We start from the raw sequence: 26,982 nt of genomic DNA on the forward strand, positions 1-26,982 counted from the left end.
AAACTTTAAATGTGAGCAGCACTACAGCCAAGCTTTCCACTTACACTGGGGAAACCCTGAAAATCCTTGGGACCACCAACACACCAGTGGCTTATAAAGAGCAAGAGGCCCATGTACCCTTGAAGGGCACAGACACAGCCTGAAGGGAAGGGTCAGTTTACAGCAAATCAAACGGAATTGGCTGGATTTTTATAAAATATCTAATGGTGTCATTCAAGATGCCCTGTAAATATATGAGGATGATTTTCACAATGAACTAGGCCAGATTAAAGGAATCAAAGCCAAAATTTATATCAATCCGGATTCAACACCCAAGTTCTTTAGAGCCAGACCAGTTTCCTATGCCCTGCGTCAGAAAGCTGAAGCTGGAATTAAAGGAACCGGACATAATCAAACTGGTTCAGTTCTCCGATAGAACATCCTCAAGCCGGATCAATCCATAAGAATCTCTGGGGACTACGAGTTAACCATAAATCAGGCTGACCAGGTGGATAGTTACCCGATCCCCAGGATCAAAGATCTCTACGCCAAGCTAGCGGGTGGCCTCACCTACTCCAAATTAGATCTTAACCATGCATACCTACAATCGGAATTGGACAAAGAGTTGCAGAAGTTCATCACAATAAATATCCACAAGGGTGTGTTACAGGACACGTAAATACCATTTGCCATAGTGCCAGCTTGTGCTATTACCCAGAATATGATGGAAAACCTCCTGCAAGGGATTTCCAGTGTGCTGATCTACCTTGACGACAGGTTAGTCACCGGCACCACCCCTGAAGAGCACATGTCTAGCACATTTAGAGACAAGGACTGACCGTCTCACCTGTCCTTCTCGACAGTCTTGTTGTGTTCCTGAAGGAGGAACTCTCAGTCAAGCTGTTAGTTACTGGCTGTCCATGATTGGTTAATATGGAAACCTATATGAAAGGATCACATAAGAGGATGAGAATCATTACACCATTACAATAGCAGGAGTAAGCCACTCCATCATTAGCATGACTTGGTCATGAGGGTAGTTTAAATACGGTGTACTCCCAGATTAAGGGGGCTCAGACTGAGGGGGCTGTAGCGTCTTTCCCAACACGCTGGCCAAATTTTACTGGTGTCCAGAATGGAGCAGTTCAGCCTTCAGCTGACCTGAGAATGTTTGCTGCTTGCAGCTCATCGCAGGAGCGAATTATAAAAGACAAAATAAGTTTGGGGGAGGAAAACCTCATCCTGAACAGATTGGATTCGAGATGAAGTCAAAAAGTCTAATTGCCATCATTCCAGTTTGAATTAATTCTCAATATCAGAGACCGACCAAGAAAAGAACATAATAACTGAAGCAGGAGGCAACCCAAGGACTCGCACTGGGGAAACCGTCAACAGAAGTCACCCCTTGGTTACCCACAAGGGTAGCTTCAGACAAAGTATGACTTATAAATGGAGACAATTTAGCCTCTGATTTACCTGCAGTTGGTTGAGTTGAGCATCAATGGAGTCCATCAGATAGTCACAGTGGTCTGTCAAGGGCCGTGACACAGCTTCACTTTGGGCTGGAGTCTCGGCCTCCATCCCTAAACTGGGGTAAAAAAGGCAAATTATATCAGACATAATGGTCATACTTCATTGTTTATCTGGACATTTTAAAAAACGAATTTCTGAACTAATTACATATTGTCGCACCTCTTTGAAAAAGGAGGGCAATACTTTATAATAATCCTTTATTCAACTCTTCATTGAGACCTTGTGTACTTAAATTTCAGTCTTAATTTTTTTGGCTTGGACTCCGAACTGTTCGGCAGGGAATCTCCCACTGTAGTTCATGGAGCAACAGCACAAACAGCAGAGCCTAGCTTCATCACCGTGAGTGAAAGATAAAGTCAAGTTACTGCACAGAGGGCAAAGAGACCGGTATCGTTCATTCATGTTCAGAGGTGAGTCAGCATTGCAAATCAGGTGTTGGGATGTATTGAAAGGTACATATTGAGAGCTGAATTAGCGAGATAACTCTGCCACTTTATAAATCATTGGTGCAGCCCACACTTTGAATACTGTGAGCAGTTCTGGTTGCCACAATACAAATAGCAGCCATTGAAAGGATACAGAAGGGAACAATTAGAATGATTGAGGGGATGGAGAGATTGGATCATTGGGAGCAATTTTGTAAACTGGAGATGTTCCCACCAGGAAACAGATGGTTGGCAAGTGATATGATTAGAATTCTAAAAGGGACTAGATGACAAACAAACCTTTCAAAGAACAACAGAATTTGAAGCCTTTGATGGGGCAGAATTTCATGGCCCTATCATAGCAGGAGTGTGACCGGAAAATGTGGCGAGGCGCTCAATAGTCCATTGACCGGCGGGATTGGAAAGTCTCGCCGGCGGGAAGGACTGTAAAATGCCGCCCAGTATCTTTGTGAGTCAACCCAAGGGACAGAAGACAATGGAAGCAGTTAGTAATGGTTTGTAAATAATGCAAATTAAATCACATCCTTTCCAAAAATAAAATTTTGGGATGCATGAAACAAGTTGAGACATGACGTGTGGTAGGTCCAGCATTCTTGGGAGAAACAGTTCTCCATCACTGGGGTGTTATTCTTGCATCATGCCTGGGTTTGTTGGAGACTAAGTGATAAGAATTGATTTCTATGATTAGATACCAACTCCATTTAAGGGCACCATGGTGGTACAGTGGTTAGCACTGCTGCCTCACAGCACCAGTTCAATTACGGCCTTGCGTGACTGCCTGTGTGGAGTCTGCACGTTCTCCCCGCGTCTGCGTGGGTTTCCTCCGGGTGCTCCAGTTTCCTCCCAAAGTCTAAATAAGTTCAGGTTAGGTAGATTGGCCATGCTAAATTGTCCCTTAGTATCCAGAGATGTGTAGGTTAGGTGGGGTTATAGGGTTACGGGGATAGAGCGGGGCAGTGGGCCTAGGTTGGGTGCTCCTTCAGAGGGTCGGTGCAGATTCAGTGGGTGGAATGGCCCCCTTCCGCACTGTAGGAATTCTATTAACATTGGACCATGTTACTACCAAGGCGGTATATGGAACTAGATGGAGTGAGATCTTTCTTTTGTCTAGTTGCCCCCATATTCCAATAACATCGCAGTAGACGAGAACCAATAACTGGCAACATGTTCATGTGGAAAGGGATAATGTTGGACAGATGCTGTGAATGCTAGATATTTGATGTAAAAATAAAAAATGCTGGAAATACTCAGCAAGGTATGGGGCTGGTTTAGCACAGGGCTAAAGAGCTGGCTTTTAAGGCAGGCCAGCAGCACGGTTCAATTCCCGTACCGACCTTCCCGAACAGGCACTGGAATGTGGCGACGAGGGGCTTTTCACAGTAACTTCATTTGAAGCTTACTTGTGACAATAAGCGATTTTCATTTGATTTTTAAAAATTTCATAGGCAGCATCTGTGGGGAGAGAAAAAAATAGCGGTTCAGGTTTACGACCTTTCGTCAGGACTGAATTATGCAGAACCCGGAATTAAAATGCACGCCTGTTGTCAAACCTGGAAAATAGCAGAGGCTACAGCTACACCCAGCGATGCCGCAAAGGTCTTGCAGAACTCGCAAGATTCAGCAAGTCCAGCGGGGTTCACAGTTTTCTTATCTGCGGGACTGCAGAGGGAGACATACCAGTGGAATTCACTCTAGGTTCAAGAATGATGGAACATAACACTGGTGGATCCCTCTTTCTTCAAATCAAATCACTGCTCTTCCTTAACCAGAAGTAGCAGTGGGAACAATTTATGAAGATAATCTGCCTCTGAGCCCGACAGCGTCAACAACTTTCATTTTCACGTTTTTTTTTAAATTGTGAAATTGTTACACCTGCTGACATTCACAACAGCTTTTATGATGCTACTTAATCAATCAGGTAAATTTGGATCATCTATTAGGTGGACAGTCTTTACAAAGGTAATTGGAAAGTGAAAATGTCACACTAAAAAGCTGTGGTGCCCAATTACTGCCAGTGGAGGGACTTGGCGAACCATGCACCTTATTTTTTGCACTGTGAAAGTAAGTTTATGTCAGTAACAGAATAAGGCCCCTTCTTATTTTTGAACACCGATGTCAGCATCAAGCAGTGCCAGGTCAGGTGTTACCGCAGGTTTGAGGCTGAGGAAGCATTGCTTACAAATAGAAAGCAAAATACTGTGCATGTTGTAAATATAAAGTAAAGATGCTGTAAATACTCAGCTGGTCAGTTGGCAAATGTAGAGAAGCAAAGAACTTATATCGTGCCTTTCATGCATTCAGGTTATCCCAAAATGCTTTAGAGCCAATGAAGTACTTTTGGAATGTAGTTATTCTTGTGATGCAGGGAAATGTGACAGTGCACAGAGCAAAGGGCCACAAACAGTAGCAGTTTTAGCAATATATAAACAGAAAATGCTGGATAAACTCAGCTGATCTGGCAGTATCTGTGGAGAGAAACAGAGTTAAAGTTACAGATCCAAATGTCCCTTCTACAGAACCTTTAGTGATACTGGCCAAGTGATAAATATTGGCCAGAAGATGAAAGTGGGGTTAACAATACAGGTCTGAGACAAAAGGAACAGCGTAATACACAAAGTAAATTAAAATAACATTATTTCGTAATGCTGCCACATAAGTTGCAGAGCCAAGAGAACAAGCAGAGGAGTGGGAGGAATCTTTCAAAAAGAATGCCCAGGCAATATGGACTGAATGGCCTCCTTCTGTGTTGTTTTGTTCCTCCTAACCAATTTCACTTAATGAAAACAGTCGACTGGAAAAAGCAGGATCCACAGAGCCCTAAAAAATGGAGCTGCCCCACAGTTAAAACTATGTTTGAAATAACAGTAACCCCAATGACAGGAGAATTTATTTGTGGGACGTGACCTGACTGAAGGAACTAATCTTTATCACCCAGTCCAGGGTCATTTCCAGCCGTGCTGCACTGAGGCAGGTTGAAGGAAAACCCTTTTGAGTTAGTTTAATAACTTCTTTAACCACAGCCTCAAAAGCAGGCCATCCATTGCCACCTCATCTGACCAGCAGCCAGGTTCTTGCAGAGGGTTCCAGATTTTACCTCGACATGGGGGGGAGATTAGTTTATGACCACCTGGCTTAGGTTGGGCACAAGTGAATTGACATTTCAATCGCTGAATCTCCATTGTCAATATCCTGAGGGTCATTAGTAACCAGAAACTGGACCAGACCAACCATATAAATACTGTGGCTGCAAAAGTTCTATAGCAAGTATCTCAACCTCTCGACTCCCCAAAACCTGTCCACCATCTACAAAGCACAAGTCAGGGACGTGATGGAATACTCTCTACTTTGGCTGGATGAGTGCAGCTCCAACAAGTAACTATCGTAAAGTCACAGCTGTCGCCGCATCCCCGCCGGTCAAAACAACCGCCTAGCCATTCTAATCACATTTCCCAGACCTGGCCTATAGCCTTGTAAGCCTTTGCATTACAAATGCACATCTAAATGCTTTTTAAAAAATATATTTTTATTCTCCTTTTTCACATTTTCTCCCACATTTGCACCCACCAACAATAAACAATAAGCAGTAGCGAATATAATGTCAATCTCCATCAATAACAACGAGCCCATCCTTCCACCAAACCCCCAAACATTAGCCTGCATGTCGACATAAACAAATGACAAGAAGGAATCAGGAATCACCCATAGTCACCATTAACATATATAATCCCCCTCCACCCAACCCTCCCAGCTCCCCCCAATGTTCGATTTAATCCATTTCTCGAAAGTGCATAATGAAAAACGCCCATGAATTGTTGAACCCCTCCATCCTTCCCCTCAGTTCAAACTTAACCTTCTCAAGAGTCAAGAATTCCAACAGGTCCCCCCGCCACGCCAGGGCACAGGGTGGAGATGTTGATCTCCACCCTAACAGGATCCGCCTTCGGGCGATCAATGAGGCAAAGGCTGCAACATCTGCCTCCGCGCCCGTTTCCAACCCCGGCTGGTCTGGCACCACGAATATGGCCTCCCTAGAGCCCGGGTCCAGTTTCATGTGCACCACTTTAGAGATTACCCTAAACACCTCCTTCCAGTAATCCTCCAGCTTTGGACAGGACCAAAACATATGAGCGTGGTTTGCGGCCCCCCCCCCCCCCCCCCCCCCCGCAATGTTCACACACATCTTCTATCCCCTCAAAGAGATGGCTCATCCTTGCCCTTGTGACGTGTGCTCTGTATACCACCATCAGCTATATCAGCCCCAACCTCACGCACGAGGTGGAGGTGTTCACTCTCCGGAGCACCTCACACCAGAACCCCTCCTCCATATCCTCTCCTAACTATTCTTCCTACTTTGCTGTGATCCCTTCTAGCAGCGCCTTCTCCTTTTCCAAAATAACTCCGTAAACTGCTGACACTACCTCCTTCTCCAGTCCCCTTGTCGTCAGCACCTCCTCTAGCAATGTGGAGGCCGGCTCCACCTGGAAGCTCTGTATCTCCTTCCTGGCAAAATCTCGAACCTGCATGTATCTAAACATTTCCCCCAGCTCCAGCCCATACTTTGCTCCCAGCTCCTTCAATCCTGCAAACTGACCCCCAAGAAACAAATCGTTTAGTGTCTTAATCCTTATCCTCCCATTTCCGAACATTTCCATCCCACTTCCCTAGCTCAGATCTGTGGTTCCCCCAAATCAGCATTTCCCTTGACCTTGCCCCCAACCCGAAGTGTTGGCGAAACTGCCTCCAGATTTTCAACGAAGCTATTATTACCGGACTCCCTGAGTATTTCCCCGGAGCTATCGGGAGCGGCGCTGTTGCTAGTGCTTTCAGTCTCGACCTCCTGCACAAACTCTCCTCCATTCTGACCCACTGGGAATCAGCCCCTCTGACCCAGCTCCGCACCTTCTCCACATTCGCCGCCCAGTCGTAATACATGAGGTTCGGAAGCCCCAAACCCCCTGCCTGCCTTCCCCTCTGTAGCAGCACCTTTCTAACTCGGGCCACCTTCCCTCCCCATATCATTCCTCAATCTCTCTGAAAATTGCATTTGCAGGAAAATCAGCAGACATTGGAAAATAAACAGAAATCGTGGCTACATGTTCATTTTAACCCCCTGTACCCGACCCGCCAGTGACAGAGGGAGACCATCCCACCTTGCCAGATCAGCTTTCACTCTCCCCACCAAACTAGAAATGTTGTACCTGCGGAGCACTCCCAACCCCCCCCCCCCCAGGTATCTAAAGTGCCTTACAGAATGGCAGCCACCCCCCACCAACACCCCCCGGCTGAGACACTACAAAATATTCACTTGTCTAGATTTAATTTGTACCCCGAGAAAGAACCAAACACCCGAAGCAGCTCCATTAATCCCCCTATTGACACATTCAGTTCTGACACGTATAACAACAAGTCATTGGCATATAAGGACACCATATGCTCTATCCCCCGCCCCCCGCACTATTCCTTTCCATACCCCCGAATGTCTTACTGCGATGGCCAACGGCTCAATCGCGAGTGCAAACAGCAGGGGGGGGGGTCATAGGACATCCCTGCCTAACCCCACGGTGGAGAGAAAAGTATCTCGAGCTGATGTGGACACTTGCCCTCGGCTCCTTATATAGTAGCTTTACCTAGTCCACAAATCTTGGTCCAATCACAAACCGCTCCAGAACTGCCATCAAGTACCCCCAGTCTACCCGGTCGAACGCCTTCTCAGCATCCAATGCCACAACTACCTGTTTTCTTCCCCTCTGCCGGTGCCATAACGACGTCCAATACCCTTCTAATGTTTGAAAATTGCTGCCTCCCTCTCACGAACCCCATCTGTTCTTCACCCATCATCTTCGGGAGGCACTCCTCCAGCCTACCTGCCAGTACTTTTGTGCCCATGTTTAAAAGTGATATGGGCCTATACGACCTACACTCTGTCGGATCCTTATCTTTTTTAAGCAACAGTGAAATCGATGCCTGCCCCAAGGTTTGTGGCAACACCCCCTTCCCTATCGCCTCCTCAAGCATCCCTGGATGCCAGCTTATTCTTGAATTTTTTATAATATTCCCCCGGAAACCCATCCATCCCTGCCAGCTTCCCCGACTGCATCCTCCCAATCGCATCTTTTATCTCCTGCTCCACTATTGCTCCTTCTAATGTAGCCCTGTCCCCTTCCCCTAACCTTGGGTACTCCAACCCATCTAAAAAGCACATCTAAATACTTAAATGTGATGATTGTTTCTGCCTTTACCACCCTTTCAGGCCGTGAGCTCCAGACTCCCACATCTCTCTGGGTAAAATTGCTTTTCCTCACATCCTGCCACAAACTTTCCACAAACTTCCTGCCTCTTACCATAAATCCAAGCCCCCTGGTCAATGATCCCACCACCAAAGGGAAAAGGTTTCTTCCTGTGTACTCAATGCCCCTCATAATTTTATACATTTCAATCATGTCCCCCACTCAGTCTCCTCTGTTCCAAAGAAAATAACCCCAGTCTATCCAATCTCTCTTCATAACTAAAACTCTCCAGCCCAGGCAACATCCTGGTAAATTTCCTCTGCACCCCTCCCATTGTTATCCCTCCTATAGTGTGGATTCCAGAATTGCATACAATACTCTAGCTATGGCCGAGCCAACATTTTATACAGTTTCAGCATAACCTCCCTGCTCTTAAACTCAATGCCCTGGCTGATAAAGACAAGTATACCATATACCTGCTCAACCACTGTGACCCCCTGCCCTGCTACCTTAAGGGACCGGTGTACATGCACACCAAGGTCCCGCTGATCCCCGGTGCTTCTCAAGGTCCTGTCATTCGTCATGTATTCTTTTACCGTGTTGGTCCTGCTCAAGTGCATCACCTCATACTTATCCAGATTGAATTCCATTTGCCACTGAGCAGCCCATCTGACCAGCCCGTCGACATCCTTCTGTAATCTAAGGCTATCCTCCTCACTATTTATCATCCCACCAATTTTCGTATCATTTGTGAACTTACTAATCAACTCGCCTGCATTCATATCGAAATCATTTATATAAACCACAAATGGCAAAGCCCGAGCACTGGTCCCTGCAGGACCCCACTGGACATAGGCTTCCAGACAGAAAAACACCCCTCGACCATCGCCCTCTGCGTCCTGCCAGTCAGCCAATTCTGGATCTAATTTGCCAAATTTCCTAGAGTCCTTTGGGCTCTTACGTTCGCTAAGAATGGCACAGTAGCACAGTGGTTAGCACTGTTGCTTCACAGCGCAAGGGACCCAGGTTTGATTCCCGGCTTATGTCACTGTCTGTGCGGAGACTCCCCGTGTCTGTGTGGGTTTCCTCCGGGTGCTCCAGTTTCCTCCCACAGTTCAAAGATGTGCCGGTTAGGTGGATTGGCCATGCTAAATTGCCCTTTGTGTCCAAAAAGGTTATGTTGGGTTACTGGGTTACGGGGATGGGGTGGAGATGTGTGCTGAAGTGGGGTGTTCTTTCCAAGGGCCGGTGTAGACTCGATGGGCCGAATAGCCTCCTTCTGCACTGTAAATTCAATGATATTTCTATGATATTTCACCTCCCAAACCTGCCATCAACAACTTGATTTTAAAATTCTAGTGTCCATGTTGAAATCCTGCCATGACACACCACCTCTTACCTGAAAACAATAGTGTGAGCACCACTGATCCTGTGAGTGAGAACCCCGTGCATCCACTGATGCTGTGATTGCAGGCAACCTGCTTGTTCACTGAACCCAGGAGTGTGAGCACCCCGTGTGTTCACTGACGCAGGAGTGTGAGCACCCCGTGTGTTCACTGACGCAGGAGTGTGAGCACCCCACGTGTTCACTGATGCAGGAGTGAGCCTGCTGCCAGTTCATCTTATCGCAGGCAGGCTCAGTTGTAAGACTATTAAAACCACTGTTCACTTCCAATCACGTGTCTTGTGAATTGATGGTCACATCAATTTAATAGTCTTAGGAAACTTGAAGAAAACGACTATGGAATCAGCCCTCAAATCTGATCGACTAGAACTCGACCCGCTGGCTGCAGAGGCGAAAGAAATCTTTCAACACTGGCTCAGATGTTTCAAGGCCTACCTGGCTGAATCAAGCACATCAGAAACTACAGAGGAGCAGAAACTCAGCCTACTGCACGCAAGGGTGAGCCACCATATCTCTACTCAACTTAACAGTACTACCTCATATACGGCAGCCCTAGCCATGCTAGATCGAATGTATGTGAGGCCCATCAACGAGGTCTACACGCGCCACATTTTTACAACCCGCCGCCCGTGCCCCGCGGAGTCGTTGGATGAATTCTTGCGCGATTTAAAAGCTCAGTTGTAAGACTATTAAAACCACTGTTCACTTCCAATCACGTGTCTTGTGAATTGATGGTCACATCACCCCGCATGTTCACTGACGCAGGAGTGTGAGCACCCTGTGTGTTCCCTGAACCCGGGAGTGTGAGCACCCCAATTGTTCACTGATCCCGGGAGTGTGAGCACCCCAATTGTTCACTGATCCCGGGAGTGTGAGCACCCCACGTGTTCACTGAGCCCAGGAGTGTGAGCACCCGTGTGTTCACTGAACTTGGGAGTGTGAGCACCCCACGTGTTCACTGAAGCTGGGAGTGTGAGCACCCGTGCGTTCACTGAAGCTGGAAGTGTGTGCACCCAGCGTGTTCACTGGTCCTGTGAGTGTGAGCATCCCGCATGTTAGTGAAGCTGGGAATGCGTGCACCCCACGTGATCACTGAACCTGGAGTGAGAGCACCCCGCGTGTTTTCTGAATCTGTGAGTGTGTGCACCCCTCGTGTTCACTGAACGTGTGAGTGTGAGCACCCCACGTGTTTTCTGAACCTGTGAGTGTGTGCACCCCGCATGTTAGTGAAGCTGGGAACGCGTGCACCCCATGTGTTCATTGAACCCGGGAGTGTGAGCACCAGTGTGTTCACTGATCCTGTGAGTGTGAGCACCCCGCATGTTAGTGAACCAGGGAACTCGTGCACCCCATGTGTTCACTGAACCTGGGAGCGTGAGCACCAGTGTGTTCACTGAACCCGGGAGTGTGAGCACCAGTGTGTTCACTGAACCCGGGAGTGTGAGCACTCCACGTGTTCATTGAACCCGGTAGTGTGAGCACCCCTCCGTGTTCACTGAACCCGGGAGTGTGAGCACCCCACGTGTTCACTGAGCCCAGGAGTGTGAGCACCCGTGTGTTCACTGAACCCGGGAGTGTGAGCACTCCGCCGTGTTCACTGAACCCGGGAGTGTGAGCACCCCTCCGTGTTCACTGAACTCGGGAGTGTGAGCACCAGTGTGTTCACTGAACCCGGGAGTGTGAGCACCAGTGTGTTCACTGAACCCGGGAGTGTGAGCACCCCGCATGTTAGTGAAGCTGGGAACGCGTGCACCCCATGTGTTCACTGAACCCGGGAGTGTGAGCACCAGTGTGTTCACTGAACCCAGGAGTGTGAGCACCCGTGTGTTCACTGAACCCAGGAGTGTGAGCACCCGTGTGTTCACTGAACCCGGGAGTGTGAGCACCAGTGTGTTCACTGAACCCAGGAGTGTGAGCACCAGTGTGTTCACTGAACCCGGGAGTGTGAGCACCAGTGTGTTCACTGAACCCGGGAGTGAGCACCCCATGTATTCACTGAACCTGGGAGTGTGAGCACCCCACGTGTTCACTGAACCCGGGAGTGTGAACACCCCGCATGTTAGTGAAGCTGGGAACGCGTGCACCCCATGTGTTCACTGAACCCGGGAGTGTGAGCACCAGTGTGTTCACTGAACCCAGGAGTGTGAGCACCCGTGTGTTCACTGAACCCAGGAGTGTGAGCACCAGTGTGTTCACTGAACCCAGGAGTGTGAGCACCCGTGTGTTCACTGAACCCAGGAGTGTGAGCACCCCTCCGTGTTCACTGAACCCAGGAGTGTGAGCACCAGTGTGTTCACTGAACCCGGGAGTGTGAGCACCAGTGTGTTCACTGAACCCGGGAGTGTGAGCACCAGTGTGTTCACTGAACCCGGGAGTGAGCACCCCATGTATTCACTGAACCTGGGAGTGTGAGCACCCCACGTGTTCACTGAACCCGGGAGTGTGAACACCCCGCATGTTAGTGAAGCTGGGAACGCGTGCACCCCACGTGTTCACTGAACCCGGGAGTGTGAGAACCAGTGTGTTCACTGAACCCGGGAGTGTGAACACCCCTCCGTGTTCACTGAACCCGGGAGTGAGCACCCATGTGTCCTGCCCTATTACTGGGGCTCGACTTCCAGTGCCACTTCCAGAGCCTTATTTTAAAGTTCAGCGGACACCCACCGCCCCTCACCGTCAGTAGCTTTGCGACCCTTAAGGTTGCCCCACCCTCCCTCTTCGTGATCACACCCTGGACTGTAAGCCCGTCGCTACCAGTAGCAGACATTACAGTGCCCAGGACAGGGCCTTTATCAGGTCGGATGTCGAGCGACTCCTGCGAGAGGCGATCATTGAGGATAGTAACAGCCCCTGGAGAGCCCAAGTGGTGGTCGTCAAGACTGGGGAGAAGCACCGGATGGTCATCGATTATAGCCAGACCATCAACCGGTACACGCAGCTCGATGCATACCCCCTCCCCTGCATATCTGACATGGTCAATCAGATTGAACAGTACCAAGTCTTCTCCACAGTTGACTTGAAGTCCACGTACCACCAGCTCCCTATCTGCCCGGAGGACCGCCAATACACTGCTTTCGAGGGAGGTGGCCGCCTCTACCACTTCCTCAAGGTCCCCTTCGGAGTCACCAATGGCGTCTCGGTCTTCCAAAGAGAAATGGACCGAATGGTTGACCAGTACGGGCTGTGGGCCTGCGGCCTTGACCAGCAGGAACATGACGAGAACCTCCGGCGCTTCCTCTACACCACGAAACTCCTGAACCTCGCCTATAGTAGAGAAAAATGTGTCTTCCACACAACTCGCCTAGCCATCCACGGCTATGTTGTGGAACACGGAGTCCTAGGGCCCGACCCCGACCGCATGCGGACCCTCCTGAACTCCCCCTCCCCCACTGCCCCAAGGCCCTGAAGAGATGCCTTGGGTTCTTCTCGTACTATGCCCAGTGGGTCCCCAACTATGCGGACAAGGCCCATCCACTGATCAAATCCACCATTTTCCCCCTGACGGCTGAGGCCCGACTGGCCTTCAATCGCATCAAGGCAGATATTGGCAAAGCCGCAATGCACGCTGTGGACGAGTCCATCCCATTCCAGGTGAAGATGCATTGGACTTTGTTCTGGCCGCTACACTCAACCAGGTGGGCAGGCCCGTGGCTTTCTTCTCCCGTACCCTCCATGCATCCAAAATCCGACACTCCTCCGTCGAAAAGGAAGCCCAAGCCATCGTAGAAGCTGTGTGACTGGAGGCATTACCTAGCCTGCAGGTAATTCACTCTCCTCACTGACCAACGGGCGGTTGCCTTCATGTTCAATAACACGCAGCGGGGCAAGATTAAGAGTGACAAGATTCTGAGGTGGAGGATCGAGCTCTCCATCTACAGCTATGATATCTTGTATCGGCCCGGGAAGCTCAATGAGACCCCAGATGCCCTGCTGGTTCATGTACCAGCGCACAGGTAGACCGATTCTGGGCCCTCCACAATGACCTCTGTCACCCGGGGGTCACCAGTTTTTTACACTTCATCAAGGCTCGCAACCTGTCTTACTCCATCGAGGAGGTCAAAGCCAGGGACTGCCAGGTCTGCGCAGAGTATAAGCCGCATTTCTATCGGCCAGGCAGAGCACACCTGGTAAAGGCCTCCCACCCCTTTGAGCGCCTCAGCATCAACTTCAAAGGGCCCCTCCCCTCCACTGACCGTAACGTGTACAATGTGGAAGGAGGCCATTTGGCCCATCGAATCTGCACCGACCTTCCGAAGGAGCACCCTATCTGGGCCCACTCCCCCGCCCTAGCTCTAGGGGCAAAATAGTATGGCCAATCCACCTAACCTGCATATCTTTGGACTGTGGTAAAAAATTACTAGTAATTCATTGATTTGCAGATCTCTGCTTTAATCACTAACCTCAACAACGATTCCATAGATTCTCTACAGTGCACAAGGAGGCTATTCAGCCCACTGAGTTTGCATCAAACCTCTGAAAGCGCACCCTACCTAGGCCCACTCCCCCACCATAGCCCCATAATCCCACCTACCTTGCACATCTTTGGACTGATGTGGAGATGCCGGCGTTGGACTGGGGTGTGTAAGAAGTCTTAGAACACCAGATTAAAGTCCAACAGGTTTGTTTCAAATCAACGGCTTTTGGAGCACTGCTCCTTTCTCAGGTGAATGAACAGGTTAGTTCCAGAAACCTATATATATATATATAATACACAAAGTCAAAGATGCAAGACAATACTTTGAATGGGAGCATTTGCAGGTAATTAAGTCTTTACAGATCCAGAAAGAGGGGTAATCCCAGGTTAAAGAGGTGTGAATTGTCTCAAACCAGGACAGTTGGTAGGATTTTGCAAGCCCAGGCCAGATGGTGGGGGTGAATGTAATGCGACATGAATCCAAGGTCCCGGTCGAGACCGGATTCATGTGTGTGGAACCATTTGCTATAGGTTTCTGAATGGCCTTGACTGCTGAAGTGTTCCCCGACTGGAAGGGAACATTCCTGCCTGGTGACTGTCGCGCGATGTCCATTCATCCGTTGTCGCAGCGTCTGCATGGTTTCGCCAATGTACCACGTTTCGGGACATCCTTTCCTGCAGCGTATGAGGTAGACAACGTTGGCCGAGTCGCACAAGTCGCGTCAACGGATGAACGGACATCGCGTGACAATCGCCAGGCAGGAATGTTCCCTTCCATTCGGGGAACAGTTCAGCAGTCAAGAACACTCATTCTCTGGACCTCCGGTGTGGATCATGGAGTAAGTGGTCACACTCAAGACAGCTCCTGCCCAAGGTTACAGCAAAGAGCTCTTTTTTAATCAATGCGGGGTGGAATTTTGATGAAAAGATGTAGGTGAATGTTGGAGGAGTACTTTCCCCCAGGAATGTTATGTCTCTTGGTTACCAGACCCGGCAGAAACAGTGAAAGATTTGGCTGGAGCTGCAGCAAAGACAAAAGCCTCTTCCAGCATGCAGGCGGGGGAAGGGCAAGCTTAATGGCCTCAAGCTGACTTGAGGGCCTTTATTAAAGCTGAATAACAGCAGCAGAGGGAACAACTGTGAAAAGATCTCGTCAAGGCCATTGAAGAAGCGGTGACGAGACTTCCGGTGGTAGCCATGGTCGCGCATTCGGCAGCTCCTGTCTGGAACGGACTCACAGACCTTTTTCAGGAGTTTTCACGGACATTTTGGGGCAGATTGGTGAAGCGAACACTGCCAAAAGGATTCCCTCTCTGTTGTATGGATAGCTGGACCAAGAGTGGCCGGGTGAAGCGTTTAAGTCCCAACAGACGGAAGCGTGCGGAGCAGGCGCCGAGGCACGGTATGGCGGCAGGTATAGACCAGGGTGCATGGGCACAGTGGGCACAGGAGCAACAGGAGTTCCTTAGGGGCTGCTTTGCTGATCTTAAAAAGAACATGCTGGCCCCGATGAAGGCATCAATAGACTAAATGGTCGCAACTCAGGCGACACAAGGGAAAGCGTTTAAGGAGATGGAGAAAAAGCTATCCGACCATGAGGATGAGTTGGTTGTGTTGGCCCTTAAGGTGGAGGCACAGGATGACCTCCACAAGAAGTGGCAGGAGAGGCTGAAGGACCTAGAAAACAGGTCCAGGAGACAGAACTTGAGAATTGTGGGCCTCCCCGAAGGTGTCGGATGCGGGAGCATTTGTTTCCAAGATGCTGGAGACGCTGATAGGGACCGGGGTATTCCCTCAACGCCTGGAGCTGGACGGGGTGCACAGAGCCCTCGCAAGGAAGTCCAAGGCGAATGAACCGCCGAGGGCCACGGTGGTGAGATTTCATCGCTTCTCGGACAAGGAACTTGTCTTGCGATGGGAAAAAAAAGGAGCAGCAGGTGGGAAAATAGCGTGATATGCATCTACCAGGACCTGGGTGCGGAGCTGGCCAAGAGGCGTGCTGGATTCAACCGGGTGAAGGCAACCCTCTTCAGCAAGGGGGTGAAATTTGGGATGCTACACCCAGCGAGGCTATGGGTCACGTACAAGAAACAGCATCACTATTTTGAGACGCCGGACGTGGCGTGGTCATTCGTCAAACAAGAAAAGCTGGACTCGAATTAAAGGACAGTTAAGCTTTGGTGGAATGCGGGGGTGGGGCTGGGTAACACGGTACCGTTTCTAATATAAGATTGTATACAATGTTGGGTGCGTGTAAGGGCTGTGGTGGTGGCTGGAGGGTGCAGTGTTTACGGCAAAGTTGAGAGACGGTGGGGGGGGGGGGGGGGGGGGGCTGTACTTGGGGGGGGGAGGGGGCCCTGTACTTGGGGGGGGGGAGGGGCCCTGTACTTAGTGCGATTGTTCGGGAAGTTGGAGCTTTGGTTCAACAGGTGTCTCGTCACGGGGCAATGTTCGTGTCTTCTGTTTATTTTTTGTTTTGTATTACTATTTACTCACTGGGGCTGGAGAGGTAGTTTAATTGGTTTATTCATGTGGGGAGAGGGGTCCGGACAATGAGGCGACAGTCTGATCGGTGCCAGGGGCGGGAGCTGCCAGGGTCAGCATGGGTCAGCTAACTCTCGGGAGCGTAGTGGGGGGTGAGCAACTGCTCAGCTGGTGCTTGGTGGGGGGTTTTGGGTCATGGGGCTATTGGGGGGGATGCTGCTTTGCTGACAGAGGAGGTATCAATTTTGGGGTACCAATTGAGGGTCGGGGGAGTTGGTTCCCTGTGGGTGCGCTTGAGGAAGCGAAGGGCGCGGGCTCGAGGTTTGCCAAGAAAGGGCGATGGCTAGTTGGCAGGGAGGGGGGTGTGTGGTTAGCCCCCCGTCCAGGCTGATCACGTGGAATGTGAGGGGTTTGAATGGGCCGGTCAAAAGAGCACACGTGCTTGCGCATCTAAAGGGGTTAAAGGCAGACGCAGCAATGCTTCAGGAGACACATTTAAAGCTCGCAGATCACACGAGATTGAAAAAAGGATGGGTAGGCCAGGTGCTCCATTCTGATTTGAAGACCAGGGGAGTAGCAATTCTGATCCGTAAGGGTGTGGCATTCGAGGCTGGGAGAATTGTGGCAGATATGAGGGGCAGGTATATAATGGTGAGTGGAAAGTGGGAAGGGGTCCAGGTGGTGTTTGTGAACGTCTACGCTCCAAATTGGGATGGTGTGGAATTTATGAGACGCATGCTAGGCAAAATCTCGGACTTAGAGTCACACCACCTGATCATGGGGGGAGCCTTTAACACAGTCATTGACCCCGAGCTGGACCGGTCGAAGTCCGGGACATGGAAGCGACCAGCAGTGGCTAAGGAACTGAAGGACTTTATGGGGCAGATTGGGGGGGGGGGGTGGATCCTTGGAGGTTCGCATGGCCGAGAGCGAAGGAGTTCTCTTTGTTCTCCCACGTTCATGAGGTTTAATCCCGCATAGACTTTGTCTTGAGCAGGGCATTAATCCCAAAGGTGGCGGGGACAGAATACTCAGCAATCACAGTCTCAGACCATGCCCTGCAGTGGGTGGACCTGCGGCTTAGTGAGGAGAGAGGGCAGCGCCCACTCTGGAGACTGGATGTGGGGCTGCTGGCGGACGAAGAGGTTTGCGGGCGGATTAGCAGGAACATCCAGGATTACCTGGAAACAAACGATACAGGTGAGGTAGCAGCGGCAACGGTCTGGAAGACGCTGAAGGCAGTTGTCAGAGGGGAACTCATCTCAATTCGATCCCATAGGGAAAAGAGAGAAAGAGTAGAGAGGGAGACTGATGGAGGAGATACTCCGAGTGGACAGGAGATACGCGGAGGCCCCCGAGGCGGGGCTACTGAGGGAGCGTCAGAGTCTTCAGGCGGAGTTTGAACTGCTGACCACAGGGAAAGCGGTAGCACAACTGAGGAAGACAAGGGGGCAGTCGATGAGTACGGGGAGAAAGCGAGTAGAATGCTGGCACACCAACTGCGAAAGAGGGAGGCGGCCAGGGAAATTGGGGGAGTAAAGAATAAGGAGGGTAACACGGTCTTGGATCCAGGTGTGGTGAACGGAGTCTTTAAGGAGTTCTATAGTAAGCTATACGAGTTGGAGCTCCTGACGGGAGCGGAAGGAATGAGGCAATATTTGGACCAGTTGAGGTTTCCAAAGGTGGAAGAGGACCTGGTGGAGAGGCTGGGGCCCCGATTGAATTGGAGGAGATTATTAAGGGTATAGAGGGCAAGCAATCAGGTCCAATGATGAGGAGGAATCTTGTATGCAAGATGAGGACAATCTTATATGCAAGCCCCGGGGCTGGACGGTTGCCAGGGGCATGGCATGGAGAGGCTAGAGAGAAAGGAACCCTCCCCCAACACTGTCACAGGCCTTGATCTCGCTCATTCTTAAACGAGGGAAGGACCCAGAACATTGCGGGTCATATAGGCCGATTTTGCTTTTAAACGTGGATGCCAAATTGCTAGCTAAGATTCTGGCCACAAGAATTGAGGATTGCATCCCAGGGGTGATAGAGGAAGACCAGACTGGGTTTGTTGAAGGCAGACAACTCAATACCAATGTCTGGAGACTTTTGAATATTATTATGATGCCCTCAGAGGGAGAGAGGCGGAGGTGGTAACAACGATGGACGCACAGAAAGCCTTTGACCGGGTGGAGTGGGAGTACGTGTGGAAAACGCTGGGGAGGTTCGGGTTTGGTGAGGGCTTTATTGGCTGGGTGAAATTGCTGTTCCAGGCGCCTGTAGCACGTGTATGTACAAACCGACTGAGGTCTGGGTACTTCGAGCTTCACCGGGGAACGAGGCAGGGGTGTCCCCTCTCCCCGTTACTATTTGCCCAAGCTATAGAACCACTAGCTATGGCGCTGAGAGCCTCGAGGAACTGGCGGGGACTGGTTCGGGGGGGGGGGGCGGGGGGCGGACATCGGGTCTCGCTATACGCGGATGATTTGCTCCTGTACATTTTGGACTCTGTGGAGGGGATGGGGGAGGTTCTGCGGAGTCTGAGGGATTTTGGTAGCTTTTCAGGGTACAAACTGAATATGGGAAAGAGTGAGTTGTTTCTAATCCAGGCCAAGGGGCAGGAGGAGAGACTGAAAGAGCTGCCGCTCAGGATGGTAGAGAAAAGTTTTCGTTACCTGGGTATACAGGTGGCCAGGAAATGTGGAGGGACTCGAAGCCCCCCGAGTGTAGAGACCTGGGATAACGACATGGCTGGGTTTCTCAGCCTCGAGAAAATAAAGTTTGCCTTAAGAGGGTCTACGCTAGGGTTCTCTCGGAGGTGGCAGCCGTTCGTCGACTTTCTCTGGGAAAATTAAAATGACAGCAGGAGCAGCAATCCGTGTTGGGGGGGGGGGGGGGGGGGGGAGGGGGGAGGGGGGGGTGAGTGCTTCATTGGGATGGTGTAGGAAGACTGGGTCGCGTGGGGTAATGTCTATTTAACTGTTATTGTATATTCTCTTTTCACACTATGTTAATATTCACTCTAGTTTGTTTTGTTATTATTGTTACTACTATTTTAGTATGAAAAATTCTGCAAAACCTTAATAAAAATACTTTTAAAAAAAAAGGGCACTCAGCCTCTGATCTTCAGGTAAGTGTTCTCCAAGGCAACCTTCAGGATGCACGACAATGCAGAATCGCCGAGTAGAAATTTATAGCCTCGTTCCGCACACAAGAGCACGGCCTCAACCGGGACCTTGGATTCATGTCACATTACATTCACCCCCCACCATCTGGCCTGAGCTTGCGAAATTCTACCAACTGTCCTGGTTTGAGACAATTCACGCCTCTTTAACCTGGGATTACCCCTCTCTCTGGATCTGTAAAGACTTAATTACCTGCAAAGACTCGCATTCAAAGTATCGTCTTGCATCTTTGACTTTTTCTATATATATGTTTCTGGGACCTACCTCTTCATTCACCTGAGGAAGGAGCAGTGTTCCAAAAGCTAGTGATTTGAAACAAACCTTTTGGACTTTAACCTGGTGTTGTAAGACTTTTTCCTGTGCCCATCTTTGGACTGTGGGATGACACCGGAGCACCTGGAGGAAACCCTGAAGACACAGGGAGAACGTGCAGACTCCACACAGACAGTCACCTAAGGCCTTGAATTAGGATCCCTAGGGCTGTGAAGCAGCAGTGCTAACCACTGTGCCACTGTGAACTATTTCTAGAAATCAATCTTTGCGGTTAACCTATGGATTAATTAAGTGATATATGCTTCCATTTTAAAAAATAAATTTAGAGTACCCAATTAATTTTTTTCCAATTAAGGGGCAATTTAGTGTGGCCAATCCACCTACCCTGCACATCTTTGGGTTGTGGGGGCGAAATCCACGCAAACACGGAGAGAATGTGCAAACTCCACACAGACATGAACCCAGAGTCGGCATCGATTCTGGGACCTCGGCGCCGTGAGGCATCAGAGCTAACCCACTGCGCCACCATGCTGTCAAAGATTTATTTTGAGAGCCCTACTACCTTGCACAGCACTGCTGTTCAGAGGAATAGCACCTGAACACCTTGGGAGGTTCCCTGCATTACATATTGAAGTAAAAGATTTTGTCAACAGGACTATCAGTGGAGACTGCAGGAATGACGTTAGGAAGCATTTCTTCACAGAAAAGGTAGTAGAAAGTTTCCTGGACTCACATCAGAGTGAACAATGTGTTAATGAAAATGCGTTAATTCCTCCACGGTGACCAGAGGTTCCGAATGGGAGTGCTGTTCGATAACCAGTAATCGGGAAATGGCATCTTCAGACAGCTATGGAGGAGGAATGAACATAAAATGATGGCAGTTCAGGATTTCACATACACATGTTGGGCTGTGTTCTGTGGGCTATGAGAGAAATACACATCACCTTCCCAAGGGCAATAAGGGATGGGCAATAAATGCTGGCCTAGCCAGCAAAGGGTCATTGTTCATTCTCAGTAAGCCAACAGGTGCAACAATCTCATTTATCAGCCACCTACTGATTAATATTGCCACCGAGTTAAAAGAAACCTCATATTGACTTCTCAGAGACACAGCTGGATTATTTTATTGGAATCACACTATCAGATAAAATAAAGGCAGAAATTCCAGTTTGTCACAAATAGCATAAATCACTCTGTCAAACCTTGGATTTTGATTAAACTCAGTAGTTGTCCATGGTGGGCTGAAAGTGGTACTTGGACCAAGAACTGTGCCCCACTGTGCATCAATTGCTCAAAAACGCTGCCTAATGTTGTTAGTGCATGAACAGGGTGAGGCCCCACTGAGTTAAACCGTAGCTACTGTGTCCAGAGTTTGTTCTTTTATGGAATCTCTTTTGGCCATCTCATAATCTTAATCCCTTTCTCTTGATTTCTATCATTGCAGGCCAAGGGTGGGAATGGAAGACAGAGAAAAAGAGAAACATTTAGAGAGAGGGAGAGAGGAAGGAAAAATGAGAGGAGGAGAGAGGGAAAGCCTCAGAGGAGGAAGTCTGTCTGTGTGGAGTTTGTACATTCTCCCCACATCTGCGTGGGTTTCCTCCGGGTGCTCCGGTTTCCTTCCACAGTCCAAAGACATGCCAGTTAGTTGGATTGACCATGCTAAATTGCCCCTTAGTGCCTAAAAAAAAGTTTAGGTGGGGTTACGGGGATAGGGTGTGGACCTCGATGAGGTGCTCCTTCGGAGATCCTGTGCAGACTTGATGGGCTGAATGGCCTCCTTTTGCACTGTAGGGACTCTATGAATAAGAGTAAGAGGGTGAGGGACAGGAAGAATTATGATAATGATGGCAATGTGAAATGAATGGAGGCATAAAGAGCAGGCTGGTCAGTTTGGAACATTGGAGAGAGATGTCTGAACATGGAGAATTCTAAGGAGAATCATTGGAAAAAGAAGCAATGAGTATTCACAAAGTAAATGATCACTCGCTGGTCTGGTCAACTATTTAGCTTTGTTCTCGTATAAAATGTTATGATTGGTACCTCAAATCAAATTGATATAATTTGCATGCTCACATATGCGGTTTTTAATTTGCTTCAGGACAGGTCCTATCTCGGTTTCTGCAGAAAACATATTTCCTCTTTTTACTGAATTTCACCCTTGGAGTTGATTGACCGTCAGGCTCAAATGGATCAAGTCAAATTAAACTCAAAGAAAATATGAACCAGTTACAAACTAGGTTCAAACCACACACCAAGAGAAGAATCACAGAGGAACTAGCCAGAGTCCAAACAAACCAACGAGGGGGCAAACCAGTCATAAATATAGGCAAACCCAGTACAATCTCTTGGTCGCACAAAGTTGAATATTACTGAAAAGAGGGACATTTTGCTGAAGCTTTTCGTCTTGCACTCATCAAGACAAATGCAAGAAAACCAAATTTCAAACAATCACAACAATTTATACTACAGGAGAAAAGAATGTTGATTGGTTGGCATGTTGACTCTGATTGGCTGAGGCATTACCAGTGGGAAAGCACTGGGGAACTGTAGGCTCCAGGTTATTCAAAAAAGACACAAGGCTTGAACATATTCCTGGTTTGCTACAATCCAGTCCCCATGTGTGAATTTAGCAAATTTAAACAAGCCACATTACAAACCCAGGAAGGAACATCAAACGTGATGACTACAACTGGAACTAGAAAACCCAAAATGGACCAAACCCATCCAAAGTGACTCCCACTCACAACAAGATATCATGCTAAACCCAAACCAACATTCGGAATTAATCTGTCTCGGCTCTCAATCTGACATCAATCTGACTGAGTTTGGGTTCTGGTCCCAGTCTTGGAGCTCGACCACCCACACTGCATTGATTATAATGATATTAAGTAGAAAGCTTATCACCTTCTCAAAGGCAACTGGGAATGGGCAACAAATAGTGGCCTTGCTAGCAGCATGCAAATCCCAAGAAGGAATTTTTAAAAGTAGTTACATTACCAGGACTAATATGGTAATCTGTTTAGAAAGCTCCTTATCCCACAATCATTGCAGACATTGTTAACTATTCTCCTAATCAAACTGATGGATTTCTCATGGACATCCCGGGTACAAACATCCACAGAGTTCTGCATTAAAAGTTTTACCCAATTTAATACCCTTAGAGAAGACATCTTCCAGAACAGAGAAGAATGATCAAAGGGAAGGTCAGTCAGGAACTCAAACTAACACCTCCAAGCAGGATTGGTAGGAACCTGGAAATAGGCCTTGTTTTGCCTCCTCAGTCTGGCTACGATAAAAATAAATAACCTCCAAACAAAAGCCTGTACTTTCAAATGTAGCAAGATGTCAGGAGCTGGGGCAAGTTGTCTTCAGATAATACTTTTGTACATATAACCTCTGTTGTCAATGTCTGCAAATAAAGGCCTTAGCCATTTTTATACAACACATGAAGCATAATGTCAGAACTGGACCATTGGGATTTGAGGGAAATTTGATAGCATTTGAATTTAGGCATGGCAGTGGTAAGGCAGCCCATTGGATGTGCAAAACAGCAGGGGAGATTTCTACAAAGTGGAGTTCCAGTAAGGTAAGTGCAATTTTGGACAAAAGTCTGACCACATGGACAAATGGGATTAATGAATTAAGAAAGCCATGTGTTCATTCTGTACTGGATCTGAGTCATAAAACATTTGTCTGCAACTTTGCACAGGGTAGTGACAACTAGGTTCTTTTCATGTACTAAATTACCTGTTTGAGCTGCACACAGAAAAATACTTTTCACTGTACCTCGGTGCACGTGACAATAAACAAATCCAATAGTTAATTCTTCCAGTCTCAATAGCAGAATTATGAGATTACCACAGAACTGACAAAGAAACCCAAACAGATTAGAGTAACAACTCTGCTCTCACTGATGGGGGAAGGAAAGTGGCAAGCTGTATTGTCTGGACCTCACCGAGGAGAAGAAAAACAAGACTTGTGAGATTTTGGAGTCTTTAAAGAGCCATGTTGATCCTTCTACTAATGTCATTTAGGAATTTTCTGTGTTTAACACTATAGTTCAAGAAGAGAAGGAGAGTTTCGACCAGTATGTGACTGTACTGAAACATCCAGCTAACTCGAGAGAGCTTGGACAACTTAAGGATGATATCATTAGTTGTACAGGGTTTCTGAGGAACAGTGGGCGAGATTCTCCCAAAACGGGAGAAATCGTAAAGCTGCCGTAAAACCCGGGCGGGTTTTACGGCAGCGCGCCCCTTCCCGACGGGGGACCGATTCTGGTCCCCGGTCGGGGCTAGCAGCCCGACGCCGTAGGCTCCGGCAAGACGGGCTTAACGAAAATCGTTAAGCCCGCTTACCGGAGTTAGCGCCGGCTGACGCGTCATATGACGTCAGCCGCGCATGCGCAGTTTGGAAGACTCCAACCCGCGCATGCGCGGGTGACGTCATCGCGTTTTTGCGCGAAACCCGCGCATGCGCGGGCCGGGTTGCCCCTCAGCCGCCCCGCGAATGGATACTGCGGGGCGGCGGAAGGACAAGTAGTGCGCGGGCATCGGGCCCGCTGCCCGCGATCGGTGCCCACCGATCGCGGGCCCATGGCACTCTTGGCACGGCCGTGGTACTGCCGTGCCAATCGGTGCCATGGTTATAAAAAGCGAGTTTGTGACGCCATTTTTACGAACGGCAAGACCAGGTGTGTTTGCCGTTCGTGAAAACGGCGGAAAGGGCTGGGACTTCGGCCCATCTAACAGCTGTGAATCGCTGCCGGCCGTAAAAAAACGGCGGCAGCGATTCGGGTCGGGACTTCGGCGGGGGGGTGGGAGAATAGCGGGAGGGCGGCAAAAATGTCGAGAAGGCCCTCCCGCTATTCTCCCACCCGTCGTGGGGGGCGGAGAATTTCGCCCATTAGGTTCTGCTGGGAGCATATCTACGGAGAGAAGAGAAGTTTAGAAACCCACAGAATTTCTACAGTGCAGAAGATGGCCACTTGACCCTCGTATCTGCACTGACCCTCTCTATCTGGGCCCACTCCCCCACCCTATCCCGGTAACCCTGTGCATTGATCATGGCCAATCCACCTAACCTGCACATCTCTGGACTCTGAAGAAAGTTATTGACAAGTGCAGAATCTCTGAAGTGGCTAATCAACAACTGTAGAGTATTGATAAAGGAATCAATATGACTGCGCACTATACTGAGAGGCAGTCCAAACTTTCCAAGCAAGAGTCAATGATAAAAAGAAAGTACAACTTTCCGAAAGGCCAGCAGAAAGATCAAGGCCCGAGTGCCAGATGTGGAGGAACACGAAGATAAAAAAACCATGTCCACAGTCAGGAAAAGAGCTCTAACTGCCAAGCTGAACCCTTTATGTGCAAATGCTTTGCTAGAAAGAAGAAGAAAAAGCAAGCCGATAAAGATACATTCTCATCAGGTCTGACAGCATCTATGGAGAGAGAAGCAGCTAACCTTTTGAGTCTGGATATTGTTTGTCAAACCTGGAGAGAACTGGGAATAGGGTCTGACCCAGACATGGTATTGAAAACTGCACTCCCTTCACAGATCTCATCAGTCAGTGCAGCACTTGCAATGAATATCAAACTGAGCAACCTAAGGAGCTCTCATGACATACCTGACAGGCCATGGATGGGGCTTGAAGTATACCCTCCGGTCTTATTAGAACTGATGATCTTATCATAGTCAATTACAATTCAGACTACTATTCATTACAAGTGAGATCTGGTCCTTGGGTTTATTTTTAATTTATTTTTTAATTTTTCCCATTGAGAGGCAATTTTTAGACGGCCATTCCACCAACACTGCACAAACAACTTTATGATTCATAAGCAAATCTGCAGCTTTTGATTCACGTTCTGTGGTACAAAGTTCTAAACTACTGGTAATATTTCAACTCCCAGTTCCAAGCTCCCTGAACTGGAATGCAACTACCTGTCTACAAATGGACAGGCTTCTCTGTTGAACTGTCGTTGCCCAGGTAACCTGTGCCATAAAAGCGCTACAACAATCTGGCATCAATCTTTCCCTGAGTCAATGGCAAACAACTCACTTGCTATCCTTTTTCAAGGTTTTGAAGCAGTGACTTCAAATGAGATTACATACATTTCTGAAACAAAGCCCTGAGTTTCCAGTGTCGCTCTGGTTAAAGAGGGGTCATCATGTCCAAAGCCATCAGAATACCAGCTGCATGGTTGATCCACTGTTCCAAAAAGCTAACAGCTTGAAAACAGCCCCAAACATAAGACTTCTGGCACGTCAAGACACTCCATTGAACTGGAAGCGCCATTATGCAAAAACTGCCTTGGGAGATATATTTTAAATATGAAAGCAATAGAATGTGCAGTGATGCAGATTTACAGGGTCCTATTCAAATTCTCAATGTCACGTTGAAATTCTGCCACGGCCTCACATTTCCCTAATCTCCTTCAATCCAGCAACCCTCCAAGAACTCTTATCATCTGACCATTGACGAGTGTGGCTTCAGCTGTCCAGTCCTTTATCCTTGGAAATGCTTTCCCTCTTCACCTCAACGGTTACCTACATGACCAACTGGCATATTATCTCCTTCTTGGGCCCTTTTTTTGTTTAAAAGCCCTTCTATAAAACCTTTGATGTTTTACTATGTTTAAGAAGTTAAAACGGGTTACTGTCAGCTGTTTAAAGCCAACTATTTTTTTATTTTAAAGGGGCTTCAGGAGCGGTAAAGCTGAGTAAATTTCATTGAAATTAAACCTTAGGACAGACTTTGACTGTCAAATATAAAGTAGCCTTTTTCCTCTTGTTGATGCTGATCTGTCTGCTCTTTTCTGCTTTCAAAAACTTTGCACCCGAGAACAGAAATTACAGCGGACAAACATTTAACATGTCGGTACCACACTTGTCAAAGGCATTAAATCATTCAAAATAATGCCTGGCTAATGCCTTCTTTCAAACAGTGAGAGGAATGCCAGAGAATGTGTAAAGGGCTTTGTCTGCCATTGTTGTCAAGTTGTTATTCTTTTGTATCACTCTTTTATCCTGCCATCCCAAC

The 26,982-nt window shown here is 48.4% G+C and overlaps 1 protein-coding gene across 1 annotated transcript in view; it reads right to left on the reverse strand.

The window, feature by feature from the left end:
- The window catches only part of si:ch211-102c2.8, a 114,904-nt gene that overhangs the window by 65,715 nt on the left and 22,207 nt on the right, over nt 1–26,982 (reverse strand). Inside the window, exons 3-4 of the mRNA XM_038793481.1 lie at nt 1,456–1,567; nt 827–920 (exon numbers count right to left, since the gene is read on the reverse strand). Coding sequence (XP_038649409.1) covers nt 827–920; nt 1,456–1,567 — 206 coding nt within the window. The remainder of the gene's footprint in view (nt 1–826; nt 921–1,455; nt 1,568–26,982) is intronic.

Source organism: Scyliorhinus canicula, chromosome 1, assembly GCF_902713615.1.
Source record: "Scyliorhinus canicula chromosome 1, sScyCan1.1, whole genome shotgun sequence".
In the NCBI taxonomy this organism is placed as follows: domain Eukaryota; kingdom Metazoa; phylum Chordata; class Chondrichthyes; order Carcharhiniformes; family Scyliorhinidae; genus Scyliorhinus; species Scyliorhinus canicula.